General features: G+C 41.7%; 1 protein-coding gene and 1 pseudogene across 1 annotated transcript; one reads left to right on the forward strand and one right to left on the reverse strand.

Annotated features, from left to right (window-relative positions):
• Window positions 1-332: 332 nt before the first annotated feature.
• LOC136523641 (uncharacterized) lies at window positions 333-5,162 on the reverse strand (annotated as a pseudogene).
• Window positions 5,163-8,775: 3,613 nt separating this feature from the next.
• LOC136521448 (probable tyrosine-protein phosphatase DSP2) lies at window positions 8,776-13,258 on the forward strand. Its single transcript, XM_066515187.1, has 5 exons — window positions 8,776-9,125; window positions 9,234-9,327; window positions 12,380-12,437; window positions 12,602-12,645; window positions 12,744-13,258. The coding sequence occupies exons 1-5, from the start codon at window positions 8,845-8,847 to the stop codon at window positions 12,915-12,917; spliced, it is 651 nt and encodes a 216-aa protein (XP_066371284.1). The 5' UTR covers window positions 8,776-8,844; the 3' UTR covers window positions 12,918-13,258.
• Window positions 13,259-17,637: the final 4,379 nt, after the last annotated feature.

Genomic DNA, 17,637 nt, shown 5'->3' on the forward strand with positions numbered 1-17,637 from the left:
ATCCATATAATTTTGGCAAAACAAGAAAAAATAGCCTCCAACAGTTTGGCAAAACAACTTAGCATCAATAGCAACTTGGCAAATCTTTCCTCCGCGCGCGCAAATATACGCGCGCGTATATGGCTTGGCATCCCGGGGCTCTTCGTTTCTTAGCGGGGCTCTTAGTTCGCTTAGCGGGCCTCTTCATTTTGTTAACGGGTTTTTTTTATTTTACCAAGTCAAAAATACCAAACTCTTGGAGATGGATTGTTTTTTTACTTGACATATAATTTTGAGAGTTGACAAATCAGTAAAATTTGCCAAACTCCTAGAGATGCTCTGGATCTTCCGCCTTAATCTGATAAGTGGACCGATTGCGGGCTGCCTTTTTTTTCACCGACAAACTTCTGCCCATGGCCGTACCCACCCATGTGCGGCTCCCGCCGCAAGGCATCCTTGACGCAGCCGTTGTACGTTTTACCGCGATGCCGCATGGCAAAGTACATCGTCATGAACAACCTCACCGTGACGCCCACGTCCAAGTCTGCAGCGTCGCGCCCGCAGATCCAGGTCCAAGCTTCGCGCGCGTATAGCACCACGTCCCGGCATCTGGTATTCATGTGTACATGCAGCAGATCGATCTGGCTCGCGACGTCGCTCCGTCTTGAACATGGCCCCGCCGGTCCTCGGCTCCATGAAAGACCCGCCGACGCCAGACTGTGTGTGCAAGACGAACAAGATTAAACTCATCTTAGTACTTACCCATGGAGGACGTGAACGCCATCTCTCCTTGCTTCTCGCCTCCTTCGACTCCTCGGACTCAGACGATCCACTTATATCAACAATCCATGCATGCGATCGAGCATTAATTTTCGATCTGACATATTTCTTTCTACATATTGCCATACTATAGAAACATGCGGGTTTTGCGGTTGTCAAACTTCAAGGATAATGCCAGTCCAATTGGTACGTATTTCTACAATTCAAATTAACCTGTTGTTTTATTTGGCTCATTAATACTCTATCATATTTCGTTCTAATATTTTGTCTCTATATTTCTGAATTATACTAGCTTGGGATTATTCTTCATGAGTTTGCACATGGTTTATTTTTGGAGGAAAAAAACTAGAATGCTTCGGACCATGAAGTATGACACTGAAGTTGAGAGTTTATCAAAGCAAGGTCAAGGACCTGGAAAGGTATATAAACTCTGGCATGCCAATCCAGTATTTTTATTTTATTTTATTATTACCACTTTAACAGAAGTGAATAGTGTTATCCATTATTGTAGCTATGTGACTTGCTTATGCTACTTTAACATGTAATTAGGCTTCTTTATTTTCAGGTCCACACCCGAACTAGGAAATTGAATTCTTAGGGTGCTACAACAATTGTCAGGGCTGCAGCAATTATTCTATCTGACTTATTAGCTGTTGGGTAATTCTCTATTATGGCTTGGAACAAATGAGTCGGATCAGTGACAGAAATAGATTTTTATAAATATGTTTAGTATTTACTATTTTAATTAATAAGGCAACATGGCAGTCCTTTTCTTCCTTTTTGTATTCAGCTAGGAGTGGCGCATAACAATGATCTGGTGTAGCAATGCTCTAGCGCCCTGGTAAGCTCTTTCCTTCTCTGAAGGGAAGGGGTGCTCACTGCTGCTTGTTACGGGAAGTCGGGAACGGCCTTGCTCATGGCCATAGGCATGGTATGCGGCTAGCTCATGAGAGGGGAGGAGACACGGGCTGCCCCCGTCGACACTACTCACCACACCTCCGTCAGGTACATCTCCCTTCCCATAAGATTGAAAACTAACGCTATTCCTATAGAAAAGGAGCTTCAGAAGAAAAACAGAGTTTGATGATATAAGAGTATAGGACTATTAGTCATCCCAATGAGATATATAAAACTTTTTTTGTTTCAGTTTTGTTCAAGCAACAATCTTATAATGTTGGACTAGATAGGAGTCTTGCTAATACATTGAGGTTTGCACCAAGTGCAGTAAGAACTTAGTGCTACAAATTTTCTTACTGCTATATACTATATGAAAATTATTGTTTTCATGTGGTGGTTTCATGGTTTCAGTTTTGCAGTGAAATCTATTTAGAATTCTTCTGGAGTATATTCAAATATTGTACTATCAACTATATGATTTGCCAGATGTTTGAGCATTTTGTATCTCTTGTGAATTTTATGAGCAGGTTTTACTTGGGTCAATGCTGCTCTCTCTTTCTGATGAGTAATGTGAATGCTATAATTGGTTGGATTTTCCAGTCTGTACAGTTTCAGACAAGTAAGGATTAATAACTACTTATAAAGTAAATAATCCATTATGTATATGGAAATTTCCTAAAAAAAGGAGTGTATGGGAACATTGCATTGAACTCTGCCAGTAAGCATGGATCACTGAATGAAATTTCTTGCTTTGCAGTCAAAGTTCTGGCAATCTAAATCAAGAGGTTGCAGTTCAAGGTCATTGTGGTGATCAACAATGTGGTAAGCTACATAGAAACACTGCGATTATAATTATATATTGCCTGTCAAAGTTCTAGGATATGCTGGCAATTTTTTTAAACTTCTATACCAGCAAAGAGCTTGCCGACCAACTTAAGAAATTTTTTTACAAAGCAATAGAAGGACTACTCCATGATCGAAGAAAATTCCAATTAAAATGGTGCAATATGCTGGTAATTTTTTTAAGAACTTTTATCGCATTGAGCCAGCAAAGAGCTTGCTGACCAACTTAAGAAAAAAAATACAAAGCAATAGAAGGACTACTCCGTGATGGAAGAAAATTCCAATTAAAATAATCCCTATAGAAGGAAGGTTCAGTTGAATGGCAAATCTATCTCCATAATACAAAGGGGCAATTGCATATCTGCCCTCCTTTTGACCTCTTACTGCATGCTTGCCCCTCTTTTTCTGAGTTTGCAGGTTTGCCCCTATTTTTTGAGTTTGAATGGTTGCATTGCCCCTGTTCTGTTAACCAGGACTAACGGTGTGTGCATGAGTACATAAATACATATTTGCACTTGGTATAAAAAGCACTTCAATCCATTAGTAAGCATCATCTATTTTGCATTAGATAGTAAGCAATAGACTAGAGGTCCAGATCATATTTAAGCACCATATACTCTGAATGGTTGACTTGCCCAAATCACATCTAAAATTGTTTACATGTCCAGATCACACCAGACCAAAATAATGGCACTATATGCCTAAATGACATGTCAGATCACATATCAAGACCAAAATAGCGGCATTATATGCCAATATGACATGTCTAGATCACATCTTAAGATCAAAATAATGGCACTAATTGCCAAGATGTCATGTCCAGGTGACGAGTCATTACATATCCAGTCAAATGATCATGTTTAAGCATTGAAGAAAGCAGCAAGCCTTGAAACACCTCTTCCTCTTCCTCTGCCTGTCCTAGTTGGTGGTGTTTCTTCTACCATCTGACTTTAAGTAGCACTTCAAAAAGAGAGAAAAATTGCACCAGTAGTGAGATAACTATAAACTGAATGTTTGCACTGCCAAAAATATTACAAACTGAATAAATACAGATCAGCACCTTGTTTGTGATGCATGTGCAGTCCTAGTTGTACCCCTGCGCCTTGTTTGTGATGCACGTGCAGTCCTCGGCTCATCACTTCCTTCCCCAAATGCATTCTCAGTAGATAAAAGCCTCTTTTTCTCTCTAGCAGTTAGACCTCCTTGACACTTTTTGGCTGTATGGCCTAGCTCATGACATTCAGGACACCTCCTCCTATTGTTAGCACCAGGCTCATATGATGCTTTGATCCTAGATTTCCTTGGCCTTCCAGGCTTTCTCCTCAACTTTGGCTTCTTGATTTTGTATCCTAGATTCACACGTGGCCAGAAATGTTTAGAAGTCATTGGATTAAACACACCTGAATATGTCTTCCTAAACTTGTCAACAGAGAAGTATTCATCGACAAAGTCCTCCATTTGTACCTCTCTAGTAAGTTTTGCAATAAATGCTAAAGCATGTCTACAAGGCTTTCCACTCACTTGTCATGCCCTACATCTGCATGTCTTCAGCACCAAGTTCACTGCATACCTAAAAGATGCTCCTGATTTAGTAGGTGCAGTTACTTCAACAATGCCATTTGCACATTTTAGAACTTCGCAGTCCTTGATAGCTTTGCTTTGAGCAGTAAGAGCCTTGGTAACAGATGTGATAATTGTGCCTTTCATTGACATAGCTATCTTTTTTCTCAATTCAAACTTGGTTATTATCATTTGCCTTATCTTGTCATGCATCTCAACAATCTGCAGGTCCTTGACATTCTTCACCCAATTGTTGAAAGATTCCGAGAGGTTATTGTTGATGTAGTCTACCTTGGAATGATCAGAAAATTTACTTCTACTCCACAAGTAGGGATGATTCAAATTTAAGTATGCTATTGCTTCAGGGCACTTCTCCTGTATCCTGCCCATGTGATAATTGAACTTCTCAATGGTGCAAGCCTTGGCGGCCGGCCACATGTTATAATTAAACAAATCACCATAATAATGCTTCTTGAAAATTTTCCACAAATGCCTCATACATTCTCTATGTTCCACTCCTGGATATACATCTTTTACAGCTACACCAAGTCCTTTACCTGCATCTGTGCTGATAACCAAACCAGTAGGCATGCCAATAGCAAGCTTCAAATTATGTAAAAACCATGTCCAACTTTCCGTTGACTCAGTTTCAATAACACCATAAGCAACTGGAAATAGCCCATTATGCCCATCTAATGCAACAGCAGCCGCCAACTGACCTCTGGACCTTCCTATTAGGTGGGTGGCATCAATGGAAATGTATGGTCTGCATCCTTGGAGAAATCCATCAATGCATGGTTTAAGAGCAACAAAAAATCTCATGAAACACACATCCCCTTATGTATTTCAGTATCAATCTCAACAATGCTTCCAGGGACTGATTTCAATAGTTCAGCCCTATAAGTGGGCAGCAAGTCATAACTATCATCCCACTTTCCAAATATTATATCAAGAGCCTTCTCTTTGCCCCTAAAAACTCTATCATAAGGAATTTTCATTTTGTACTTCTTATTCAACTTTTTTTGTAAATCCATTGGTCCCACTGTTGGGTCATCCGTCAACCAGTCAACCACCCTTTCAGCTACCCAATTACTTGTGGCCATTGTGTCACCACAGGTGTTGACTGAACCACACTTGTGAATTGGCCCATTCATCTTAACCTGCATAAAAAGACATGGACTGTTTTATTCACTACTGAACATTTATGCCTAGAAAAGAAAAGAAAATATAATCCACTTGAGCCGCTAGTGCCTTGCATCCAGGGGATTTCTTGCTGGTAGATGCAAAAAAAAAATCCACTTGCAGCCCTTATGCGCTCTCAAGCACTTGGCTCAAAATCGCTTCTTGTCTTTCTTCATAGTACGAAAAGCATAATCATTCAAGATTGCATGCTGGGTTAACGCTGATTTGCACTGATTCACATCGGGAAATACCACACCTATATCGACACATGGAGCATCAACATCAAAAGAGAAGACAGGAATATCATCTTCGTCATCCTCTTCAACTATTTCATCATCAGGTAACTCAAGATCAGAGAAATTAGAGTCAGAAGATGCAGCCAAGCCACTGTCATAGCTACTGTCACTAAGTGCAACAAGTGATTCATTGTCAGAGTATTTTCCCTCCTCATCAACTCCAACTGCCTCTTCATCGACATGTGTGTCTTTCCTATTGGGCTTCTTCCCTTTCGTGGGTGAGAACTGCAGTGTACCGCCAAACTCATTGATCTGCGCATCAATGTGCATTGTTCCGTTCTCTTGGTAATTTCCAAACCATTCTAAAAGCTCGTCATCAGTTCTAATCTCAATAGAAGCATCCTCTAACGAACGCCTACACATCACATCGTATGATTATAGTAAGCTAAAAACCCTAAATCTCCAAAGAAAGCGAAATTGCACAGCCAGGTAACTGCAGAGGCTAAAGAGCTTACACAATCTCTCGAGGAAGCAATTCCACCATCGCTGGAGTAGACCGCCGGCCGCCCGTCTGCTTCGTTCCCCGCGCCGCCCGTCCGCCCGTGCCGGCAGTCCGCCCGCGACGCCCCCGCTGGCAGCCCCGCACGATCGCCCTGCTCTTCCGCCCGCACGAAGGATGCGTCTATGTGGCTTTTGTGCGGCTGGTACGGTGGATAAACGAAGAGATAGGAAGAGATAAGGAAGGGATACTAGAGTAATATTAGCCCACAACTGGTCCGTGTGACGAGCGGGGCAAACGGAAGGCTGCATGTAACAGAAGGAGGGCAAATTTGCAAACTAAAGAAAAGAGGGGCAACCGTGCAGTTGAAGGTGAAAACAAGGGCACAAACACAATTCCCCCTAATACAAAAGGGGTAATATTCAATAAAAATTGCAATTCACATAATGACAAAGGAGCTTTTCACAGAAAGAATTTCAAGCTTTATACTTCTTTTCCTGCTATCTTCATAGGATAGATATGATAAGTTCGGCGGCAAGAAGAAGCCGCCACTGCTGCTGCCTTCTGCTGCGCGGACAGTGCTTTGCTGTATTTCAGTGAGCAAACCCTGATCACAAAAAACAGCTTCAAGTAGAACCTTTTTGGTAACTTCCAAGCTTCTATAGGATCTGAGGTTTCTTCCAGCAACTCCAAATTTTAGTTAGGTTTCTTTTGATATATCTGATTATTTTTATGGGGTGACAATCTTTATTTTGATCCATATTTTAGAAAGATATTTGAAGTGTGATATGAGGATGTGAGAAGTAGTAGGAGGGGAATAGGAAGATGCTGCCAGTACACAAGACAGACGCTCTGTACTGTCAAGTGTCAACATACTCCAATCACAAGCTCTACAAGTTGTTTGATGTGGGACATGGAGATATTAGCTCATAATTGACAAATGTTTATGTACTTCATGCCTTAGGAGTTTGTAATGTAGTCAATTGTATAGCACGAATCAGGGTATTGTCCTATTGATTTACAATATTCTCGGTTGTATAGATGAACGTGGGCTAATTTGGCACTGGTAACTGAGTAATGGAATTTTTCCACTTCAAAAAAGTCATAATTTTAATGGCAGCTGTAATTCATCCTCTATGAATGAGTTTTCTTTTGATATCCACGTGCGTGTCGCACGAGCATGTTCACTAGTAAATTTATAATTATTAGACAGTATAATTGCTTACAAATATAATCATACCAAGTTTATATTATGTAATTAATTGTTACTCCTTTCATCTCAAATTATAAAATATTTTAAATTTTCTAGATATATGGCACGTATTTACTATGCACTTAGATATATACTATATATGTCTAGAACTCTAGATACATAGTTAAAACAACGTATCTAGAAAAGTTAAAACATTTTATAATTTAAAATAGAGGGAAGTAGCAAGCTATTGGTTAAAGTTTTTAAAGTTTGAACTTTGATACGTGTGTACCACACATGCGTAGGTACCGCACATTCGTAGAAGACCACCCTTAATTCCTCATACAGTCCACATTCGCTTCTTTAGCATATATATTTTCCCTGCCGATTGAGTTGCCACTGTGATCCTGTTAGGCATCGGTCTTGCTCATTTACCTCATATATATACTTGTGCGCTGTGATGGAAAGAGGCATACGTTTTCTATATGGTCACACACACACACACACACACACACAAAGAGGCATACGTTTTCTATATGGTCACACACACACACACACACACACACACACACACACACACACACACACACACACAGGTCTCTCTCCCAAAAATAATGAATCTAGAGAAAAAACCACGTTTTAACATCTTGGGCTTTTAGGCAAAAAAATGGTTTCGACTTCATTGTTTTCAGCTTAGCTTTGGCTTTGGAAGTCGTTCCTCGTTATACATATTTGGTAGGGCTTTGCCTTAACAAAAACACTATTAAAAAAGACCTAAGTAAGGGTTCAGTTGTCATTGTATTTAACCATATATCACTCCTACCTTTCCGCCGTAGATCATTGCTACGTTTCCAGTATGCTTCCACGCTATAGGTAAGTATCGAGTTGTCATCATGACTCATATATATCACTTCAACCTTTCACCTTGTGCACACATGCCGTAGCGAGCATAGATCGATGTATACTTTTACAATGGACACACGTCAAGAAAGGGTTATGTTGTCGTCACGGCCTAGCTTAATATCATCCCCACCGTCTTTTCCGGTGTCCCACACGCCATAATCCAAAACGGCAACATGATAATTGTATTTGTGTGCACGACATATTTGTCCATACCAGTCCCGTGTATATGTTGTGTATTACCATGGTTATAGGTTATGCGGACCTCTTTTTTCGTGGACGCTTGTATCAGGGTGATATGAGGACTATATTTCTATAGGTAGGATATTTGTCATTAGTGGTCATCAATCCCACGAATATAAACTCGATCGTGAGCCCATGAAGCATATTTCGACCATAAAAAACATTTTATATAGCTTATTATTCTCCACTCCACAATATTTCCTCTAAAATCAAACACCACCTCCCCTTTCACCCTCGAGATGATGAATCGCAATCAATTCAACCAGCCATTCCGATTAGGTCTCGTAATTATAGAATCGCCAGACTGGTCACTTCTCTATCCCAAATTTAAGCATTCCCCATCAGTCGTCATCAACCCTTTAAACCATACCTAGCTCTTCCTCCAACCTCATCTAAAAAAACTTCTCATCTTACTTTTTTTTTCGCCTATAAATAACTGGCATTCCCGATTCGCCCACAACGCTCACACACAAACCACCCACCTGCGCCTCGGTTTTACGGCGCTTCCCTCACCGCCCCGCGCGAGCCAAGCCATGCAGCTGGAGGTCATGCCCATGCCCAAGCAGCGGGTGCTGGAGGCGGAGCAGAGGGAGGAGGCCATGGAGATGAGCGGCCTGGACCTGTGGAAGCACGAGAAGCCCCCAAGGATCTGCCCCTTGCCCCCGCCGCTCCCGCCGGCGGCGGCGGCGTGCGACGAGGCGACGCTCGTGCCGCCGCTCAACTTCGCCATGGTCGACGACGGCATCTTCCGCTCCGGCTTCCCGGATACCTCCAACTTCCGGTTCCTCAAGACCCTCAACCTCCGCTCCATTGTGTAAGCGTCTCTTTCGCTCCCCCACGCCGCCCCCCGTCTCTCGAATTACCGCGAAAGTTGTTGTCGCGTGCTCGTGCGGCGCTCTGAAGCGTTCTAGCGCGCCACCAGGTACCTGTGCCCGGAGCCGTACCCGGAGACGAACATGGAGTTCCTCGAGAAGAACGGGATCAGGCTCCACCAGTTCGGAATCGAGGGGCGCAAGGTAAAACAATAAACAATCCGGCCACCTGGTTTCAACGAAATCTTCTGCTGCTTTGCGGTCGGTTAGCGGTAGTTCATGGAGGCGTAGAATTACTTTGGAGGGATTAAAATAAAATATGGTTTGCTTTCGGTAACATCCATGATGCACGTCTTGTTTCCCCCGAACCGGTCACATGTCGTCTTGTGTATCCTAATTTAGTACTAGCTGCACTTCCACTGGTGATTTTGGGGATAGCCCCGGTGCTTTACTCAATGAAATTTATTTGTTATTGTAACTGACTTGCCTGAAAGGGTCCATAAATCCTCTTCAGTCTTCACGTAAGCACGCAGTGTTATCTGGAGAATTTTCAAGCTTCACGGCGAATCGGTAGTGGCCCCTTTCAGCATTGCTTTGATTAATCAAGCCAGCTGTGCTGCCGATTTAAAACAATTCTTTTCCCAATATTCTCAAGTGTTTTTTTTATTGTTGCGTTCCTATGAATACAAGCCTACCACTACCAGCGTGTACTCATCACCCCTTTTGGCTTGGAGCATCTCCATGTGTCGCCTTTATTTCTATTGCTTTTCATTTCTTTTTGTGATTTTTTTTCTTATTTTGGTTCCATGCTATGGTGATTTTTCGCTGTTTCTGCAAATTAGGTAAACCATGCAATTACTTTGATACAAGGGTTTTCTTGTTGGAACCCTAGTGTGAGTCGTTCAGTTCAATAGTATTTTTTAGAACTCCCATCATGTTCTACTGTTTGTATCCTGTACTTCGTAGATGTTTGCTAGATTTCTTTTAATGGACAGTTTTATTGGTTCCAGAGGAAACAAGCAATTCTTGCTGATAATATTTTTTCTTTTCTCCAGTTTGTTATGTTTCTTTTGGTTGTGCATTTGTGCTGATAGTCAGACTGAACTTGGTAACTTTGTCATATTTTTGCAATCTAAAACCCATCAGCCATTCCGTTGTTTCAGCATCTTGAGCTGTTCAGCTTCCTTCTGTGTTTGGCAGCCTAATCTATTATGGGATCACTACGTTGCCAAAGGCTCAAAACTGACTGCAGATATCTGAGTGGTAATGGCTGTGTCAAACAGCATACATGAATTGATTTTAGAAATGTACCGATTTATCTTTGTGATTTTGTAAGAAAAGCTTCAAGATATGCCTGTAACTTCAGCAATGACGTCCTGAGGATGGTGAATGCACAATAAAAAAGTGTCACAGAAGGTGGATTGTAGTTTTCCTCTATGTTGACGGTGCCTAGGAATAGATACACTGACGCTTTGCACAATGGGTAGCACAATGTGCATCCATACATATCACTATCCAGTATCTTGTTTTGTTGCTGATAAGAGGAATGGCACTACCGGCATGGCTCTGATGCAGTGTTTTGAGAAAAATATTTTTTTGCTTGATGAATCTAGGCATGGACAATATAGAAATAAATTATTGTAACCATGTCCGATCTTGCTGTCATGTAAAAGTGTAAATTTCTGAATAAATATACATGTAGATATAAATGGAACTGTTTCCCTTGTTTTTTTTTGTCCATTGTACTGAATCACAAATGCCACGATATTTGAAATGTATTTTCACACTAATTCAGGGTATCCTTATGTTATGTCACTATGCAAAAATTGGATATGTAAGCATGGTAAATTTCAACAACTTTTCTTATAGAAAACACTATTTAAAGGGGAACATATGCTAGCTGAAAATGTTTGTAAGTTGTATGCCTCTATCTATGACTATTTTGAGGTGTTATTAGTTGCTCTCTCTCTCTCTTTTTTTGAAAGATCCGGATTGGTTACCGGCATATATTAATAAGCAGAGATTGGACAAGCGCAAGCTGCGCCAACGTTACCATTAGGTGGCAGAAAGCCACCTTAGGCTTTAGAGAAAAGAAAAACTACATATTACATATATTACTTGAAAAAATAACTTGTACTAGTGGTGCTAGTAGGTTGCTCTCTCTTTTAGTGCATCATTGTATCATATACTTGTATATGCCAGTTGCCATCCAAGTCTGTAAAAACTGGTATCTAACTAGGTTTTTGTCAAGTAGTGCTTACCTGTTTTGATTGAAATATATTGGTCGAAAGTCATGGCAATGGATCAAATATGCATTCTTTCGTGCTTTAGATATTCATTTTCCTTCGGAAGCTGGTCAATATTAACTATCTTGTAATCTCTGAAAGTTTCATTCTTCATGATTGTTTTGTCTCTCTGTTTGAACTTTAAGTCATCCATGACATGATGCAAAACTTGACGACAAGAATAAAGCTATGTCAACTCATTGAATGGCTGGGAGTAGTCTGTTTGTCAGCCATATGAACTAGCTGGGTTTTTGTTTGTTTGTTTGTTGTTCTGAAATTATGATTTGCTCGGTGAACCGTTCATAGGTTCATAGCCGATGCTAATCCACAGTTTGCCATTATCTAAAGATGTTTTTGAGGTTCATGGATGGTTTACATCATTGGAAATTCCATTTTCCTTTTACTTTTTTTTAGGAAAGCTTTTTTTTTTACAAGGAAAACTTTGACGTCTCATAGACATAGCAAACTTGTTTTTTTTTCTTCGTTAATTATTATGGGCCCAGTTGCTTGAAACCACTGAAAGCTTGACTGTGGAGACTCATGCACAACTCACGATCTGTCAGTTTTCAAGGAAGTGGTCGTATTGTATATCCTCTTACTTCTATTGACCTTTCTGCATTTCTGTCCAGTCATCTATGTATGACAGTATATTAACGTGTTTGAGTATCTCTGGACTTCAGTTTTCTTCGTGATCAATTGATCATTATCTAAAAAATAGTTTCTTCATGACTTCTAATGGCACATGGATAAGAAAATTGACTGCTTTTGGCAGTGACAGGAAAGGAGCCTTCTGCATACCGTTTTAACTGCAGTTAGGATTTACGATTGTCTTAACTTTGTTTGTCATATTTCTCTTGTCAAATATGGTTCTTGTTACAGCTGACAGTCTGTATGTTTTTTTTTTTGGTTTCATCCAAGTCCTTATTCTCCTCATGATTGGTCTGATAACACATCAAATGCTGTTGCTGCAGGAACCATTTGTCAACATACCCGATGACAAAATAAGGGAGGCGCTCAAAGTTGTCTTAGGTACTGCACCTTTCTATTTTTTTTTAAGATGAAGAAAGTATAACTTTTCGCTTTCTACAAATAGGGATGCACACAGCCAACTACATCTTTCTATAGACTGAATATCTTGCACACTTGCATCATAGAATTGTAATCTCACTTCTATCTTTTATTCTCCTTTGCAGACCCAAGAAACCAACCTCTGCTTATTCATTGCAAGAGAGGCAAGGTAAGATCAGATCTCAATTTACAGTTTGTGGCTGCTATCCCAAGAAACAACTGCGACCCTGATCCTCAACTAACTGTTCAATATTTGCATATCTGCAGCACCGAACTGGTTGTGTGGTCGGGTGCTTGAGGAAGCTGCAGAAATGGTGCTTGTCTTCAGTCTTCGACGAGTACCATCGCTTTGCTGCTGCGAAAGCGAGGATCACTGACCAGAGATTCATGGAGCTGTTCGACGTCTCAAGCTTGAAGCACCTGACACCCTCACATTGTTAACCAAGGCGTGTGATCACTTGATCCCTCAACTCTAGTACATCTCCAAGGCTATCTTCCTGCAGCTACTGAACCGATTCAGCCGTGAATAATTTTGGAACCCCCTAGAGTCCATGAGGTAGTGATAAAACCATTGTAAAACATTCGTGCTTGAGAGGTTTAGTTTCCCCCTGCTTAGTGCACTGAAGAGGCTGAGAGCCAGACTGCTGTGGTCGATTTGCGAGGGGTTCTCTTTTTGGTAGCTCTCGCGAGGAATTCACCATTGTTTTTGGGTACTGAAGCATGTACTCGAGCAGCTTTGCTGAGGAGGAATGAACTACTCTGAGTGCAAAAAGGCTTCTCTTCTTGCATGAGTGTGGTTAGAAATCCTGCATATCAGCAACCATGAAAAATGTTCATTGATGACTCACATACCAATGATGGTAACTAACTGTTAAAGCTATACATATAATTGTTACTTTAGAGAAATTTATACATTTTAACTAAAATATTAGGCATGTTTATATTGATAGCATTGTTGTAATTTATAAAAAATACTATTACACATATATTTCGCAAAAAAAAATTGATATCTTGAGTAGCAGAGAGTTAATGTGGATCAAAATTAGCTACGACCATCCCTGGTATTTTAGACCCTTTTGAACTAAACAATGATTATTAGGTTTAAATAATAGGGAAAATAGTGTTCTTGCCCTTATGCAGGAGTCCAATTGTGATTTTACCCTTGTTTTCTCAACTTTGTGATTTTGCCCTTGCTATTTTGAATTGAATCATCCGTTTGCCCCTGGTTTGGATGCCGTCAGATGGTCATGGAATAAATGAATTAAAAAAATTCAAAATCTAAAAAAAGAAAGGCGAAAAGACCAAATTGCCCCTTATCCTTATATTCAGCCTCCATATGGAAACCGTGCCTTTCTCACGGGCCGGCTGCATCGACCGGGGCGTCGGGGGCATCCGGCGGCGGCGGCGTTGGCAGCGCACAGTGCGCGGTGCGGCAACGGCTCCCGGCGGCGGGTCTCGTCGCGCGCGGGGCTGCGGTGGGGCTCGGCACGTGGCGCGCGGTGTGGGGGCGCGCGAGGGCCGCGGGGCTTGGCACGCGACGCGCAGTGCGAGGGCTTCGGGCGTGCGGCGCTCGGAAGCAGCCGCAGCTCGGTCGCTCGGGCGCGGACGTGCGGTGGCCGGCATACGGTGGCAGGCGGCGGCGGTCGTGCTGGTGCTGCCTACGACCCGGAGCCGTCGCCCTCCCGCGCACCGCATCTCCGGTGGCCGCGCCATGGCCGGACGGTCGACGATGTCGGAGTCGCTGCCGAGCACCTCGCGATGAAGCCGAGGTCGTCCGCTGCCGCCGCCCTGCCCTGCAGCTCCGCCCAAGGCCAAGCGCCACCGCGCTCGCCTCCGTTGGCCGGATCCGAGGTTGCGTTGCTCTGCTTCCCCCATCCCTCTTGCCCTTCTGCTTCCCTGCTTCTCTCTCTTCTCTCCGTTCCGCGCCGAGCGCTCTGCTCTTCCCCTCCCCTTGCTGCCTCTTTTGGAAGAGGACGACCGCAGGTCGCCGGGGCAGTCGCTGGTGCTCCCTGGTCTTAACGCCGCCCTCTAGTCTCCCACCGCCGTGCTTCTCTCTCTCTTTCTCTCCCTCTCTCTTGCTCTGTCTGATCTCTTCCGTAGACCACTCAGAAGGAAAAGGAGCAGATGCGCCTCGCCGACGGCACCCAATGCCCAGCTCTCAGCATCGTCGCCAGGGCCAACCAGGGCGCGCCACCTTGCCCGGTGGACCCCGCGCGTCAGTGGCTCTGTCTTCCTCTTCCCCTGTCCATAGACTCGGCTCACATAGGCTAAAGACAGAGAGCGCATGGTTCACCGATCGGTGCATAAGAGCAGCAACAACAGAGCGCCCACCTGCCTCGGCCAGACAGGGGCAAAATCGCAATTAGGCATAATAAACGAGGGGCAAAATCGCATGGGCATTCATGTCCTTTTGTATAAAGTTTAACACCGTTAGGAGTGGATGACGGAGCAGGGGCAAACTGGTGCTTCGTGAATGGCACAGTAGGGGTAAATTCACAAAGTCAAAAAATAGGGGCAAAATCACAGTTTCAACACAAAACAAGGGTACAAACGTAAGAGCCCCTAAATAATAAGTCTACTTTTAACCATCAAACTCTCATGTTGAGTCAGTGGCCATTAAACTCCAAAACCGAATATAAAAGAGCCATCGGATTATCAATACTAGATAACTTTGGCCCTTGATTGGTTTCAAATATGCTTTTTTTTCTACATATGCATTTTTCAAAGAATAGTAAAATTATCGTTAAATCTCTAAAAATTCATAACTAATTTATTTTAAACAAAAATACGAAAGTGGCACCGATATTTTTTTTCTTTTCAAAATACAATGTATCTGTTGGTGCTTAAATTATAGTTCTTTGGATCTTACTTGTTCTTATTTCTAATGTTTTTACTCAAAGTCACAACCATTGTTATTTAAAGTATCGTTTTGTTTATTTACTTTATGCTAATTGCACGATTTTGAGCCCTGTCTTTTTTTTTTGAAACTTAGTCAAGCAATTAAAATAAAGTAAAGCACTAGCCACTAGCCATACAATTCGTAAATAGGATCTATATGTGGTGGAGCATGGCATCTGCAAGGTTGGTGTCACCTCTTGCATGTACTTAGAATCCATTTGATTTTTTAGTTGATCTCCTTATTTAATACAACACAAAATGATAAATTCAAATAAAGGCTCCATTTGGCTTACCTTATATCCGGCTTGTTCGGTTTCTTTTTTCAGCCGGAACAGTATTTTCTCTCACAACATTTCAGCCAGAACAGTGTTTTTAGCCACTTTCAGCTAAGTTTCAGCAAGTCGAACGGGCCAAATAATGGTCATAAGTATGAGCAATAAAATACTAACAACAGGAACAATTAAGATCCAAATAAATCTAAATAGAGCACTAATGTAAAGAATTGGTATTGGTTTCATACTTTTATTTAAAATTAATTAGTTATGAAACTTTAGAGGTTAACTTTTTGTTATCTTTTTTAAAACATACACACACATACATAGGCGAAATCACCTTTGAAACTAGTCGATGACTAAAGACATCTGGCTTTGGAGTTTGATGGCTAAAATCGGACGGTTGATAGTTTGATGGCCAAAAAAAAGTCTTTATTTCCTTAAATGTACCCCCTCCGTTTCAAATTATAAGTCGCTTTGATTTTTTTGTTCATCTATTTTGCTATGTATCTAGACATATTGTTTATATAGATGCATAGCAAAATGAATGTATCAAAAAAGTCAAAGCGACTTATAATTTAGAACCGAGGGGGTAATATTCTTTCATGGTTAGCACGTTGGCCTCTCCTAGATCTCATCTCAAACTATATAATCGATCTTAAGCAGCGTGTTAAGCATAGGTAGAAAGCAAGATTTTTTTTGTCACCGGGGTCTTTGGGTCACCCTTTTGGTGTCGCTTCGCATCGCGCATGGACGATTGACTTTCTTGGAAAATTGCTTTGGCGAAGTCAGAGCTACCATGTTGTGGGGTTCGACATAGCACAACAACAATGACGTCTACAACCTCTTTAGGGTGGTGTTAGTTTTCTTTGTAAGCGTGTGTTGTGACTTGGAGGCTTTGGGCTTTGGTCCTTTGGAGGAAGTCGGAGCTGCTCGACTTTTCGTTCTCAGCAATGATGGATTGCGGTGGGCTACATCATTTTGAGTTGGCGATTTCGGTTATGACGTGGTGGATGGTAGGGTTTTTGTTGGGGTTTTTTAATTAACCATGCAAGTGTACTCCATCTGTTCTAAAATAGTTGACATTATATGATTCAAATTTTATCCCAAAATAATTGTCATTCTCACTTGCCAATGCACCTTTCTTTTCTCTCAATACACATTTTTCTTTTTTCAATACATCTCTCTACCTCTCTCCTTATTTTCTGTGCACCACACCTTTTTTACTCCTAAATAAACTCTGGTGTCTAAATCTAAAACATCAACTATTTTGGGAAGGAGGGGATAAGTGAAAGGACCTAGGATGCCGTCTAGAGAGGGGCTGAATAGGCATTTCTGAAAATTAACACCTTTATATGCGGAAACGATTAGTAAAGAGAGTTTTCAAAATGAAAACTCTAAATTAAGTGTGGTACCACCCTCACAAGTTAGCCATAGATTAAACAAGGTATAAAGAATATATCTAGAAGCTACAACCCTGCAACACAAAGTTAGAACAGAGATCAAATAAATTCAGCACTGAGCTCTAATACCGGACGTGTCCGGTACACACGTGTTCTGAAGAATAGCCTGGCACAGTGATCCATACCGGACGTGTCCGGTAGCTATACCGGACGTGTCCGATATACACGGTTTTAGTGCAACAGCTCTAAACTTGCTCCTTTCGATTTCTAACTTCAAATCAAATTACAGGTACCTACTAGATATGACAATATACACAGATAACCTGCACAAGAGCAAGAGCAAGAGCAACACAAATATCAAATGAAATGTGAATTGAGACACGGTATTTGTTTTACCGAAGTTCGGACTCATTTGAGTCATACTCTCCATTGAGGGGGCTACGAGCAACCCAGCGAAGGTCAGCCCTAGAGGGTACCACGAAGGTCACTCTAGCCGGAGTCTTTTCCAACTCCTTTTACTCCTTCTACTAGTTAATTCCGAGGCGGCGGAATCGATCGTTACAAACTTTCCGAGGCACACCATAATCT

Source organism: Miscanthus floridulus, chromosome 18 (assembly GCF_019320115.1).
Source record: "Miscanthus floridulus cultivar M001 chromosome 18, ASM1932011v1, whole genome shotgun sequence".
In the NCBI taxonomy this organism is placed as follows: domain Eukaryota; kingdom Viridiplantae; phylum Streptophyta; class Magnoliopsida; order Poales; family Poaceae; genus Miscanthus; species Miscanthus floridulus.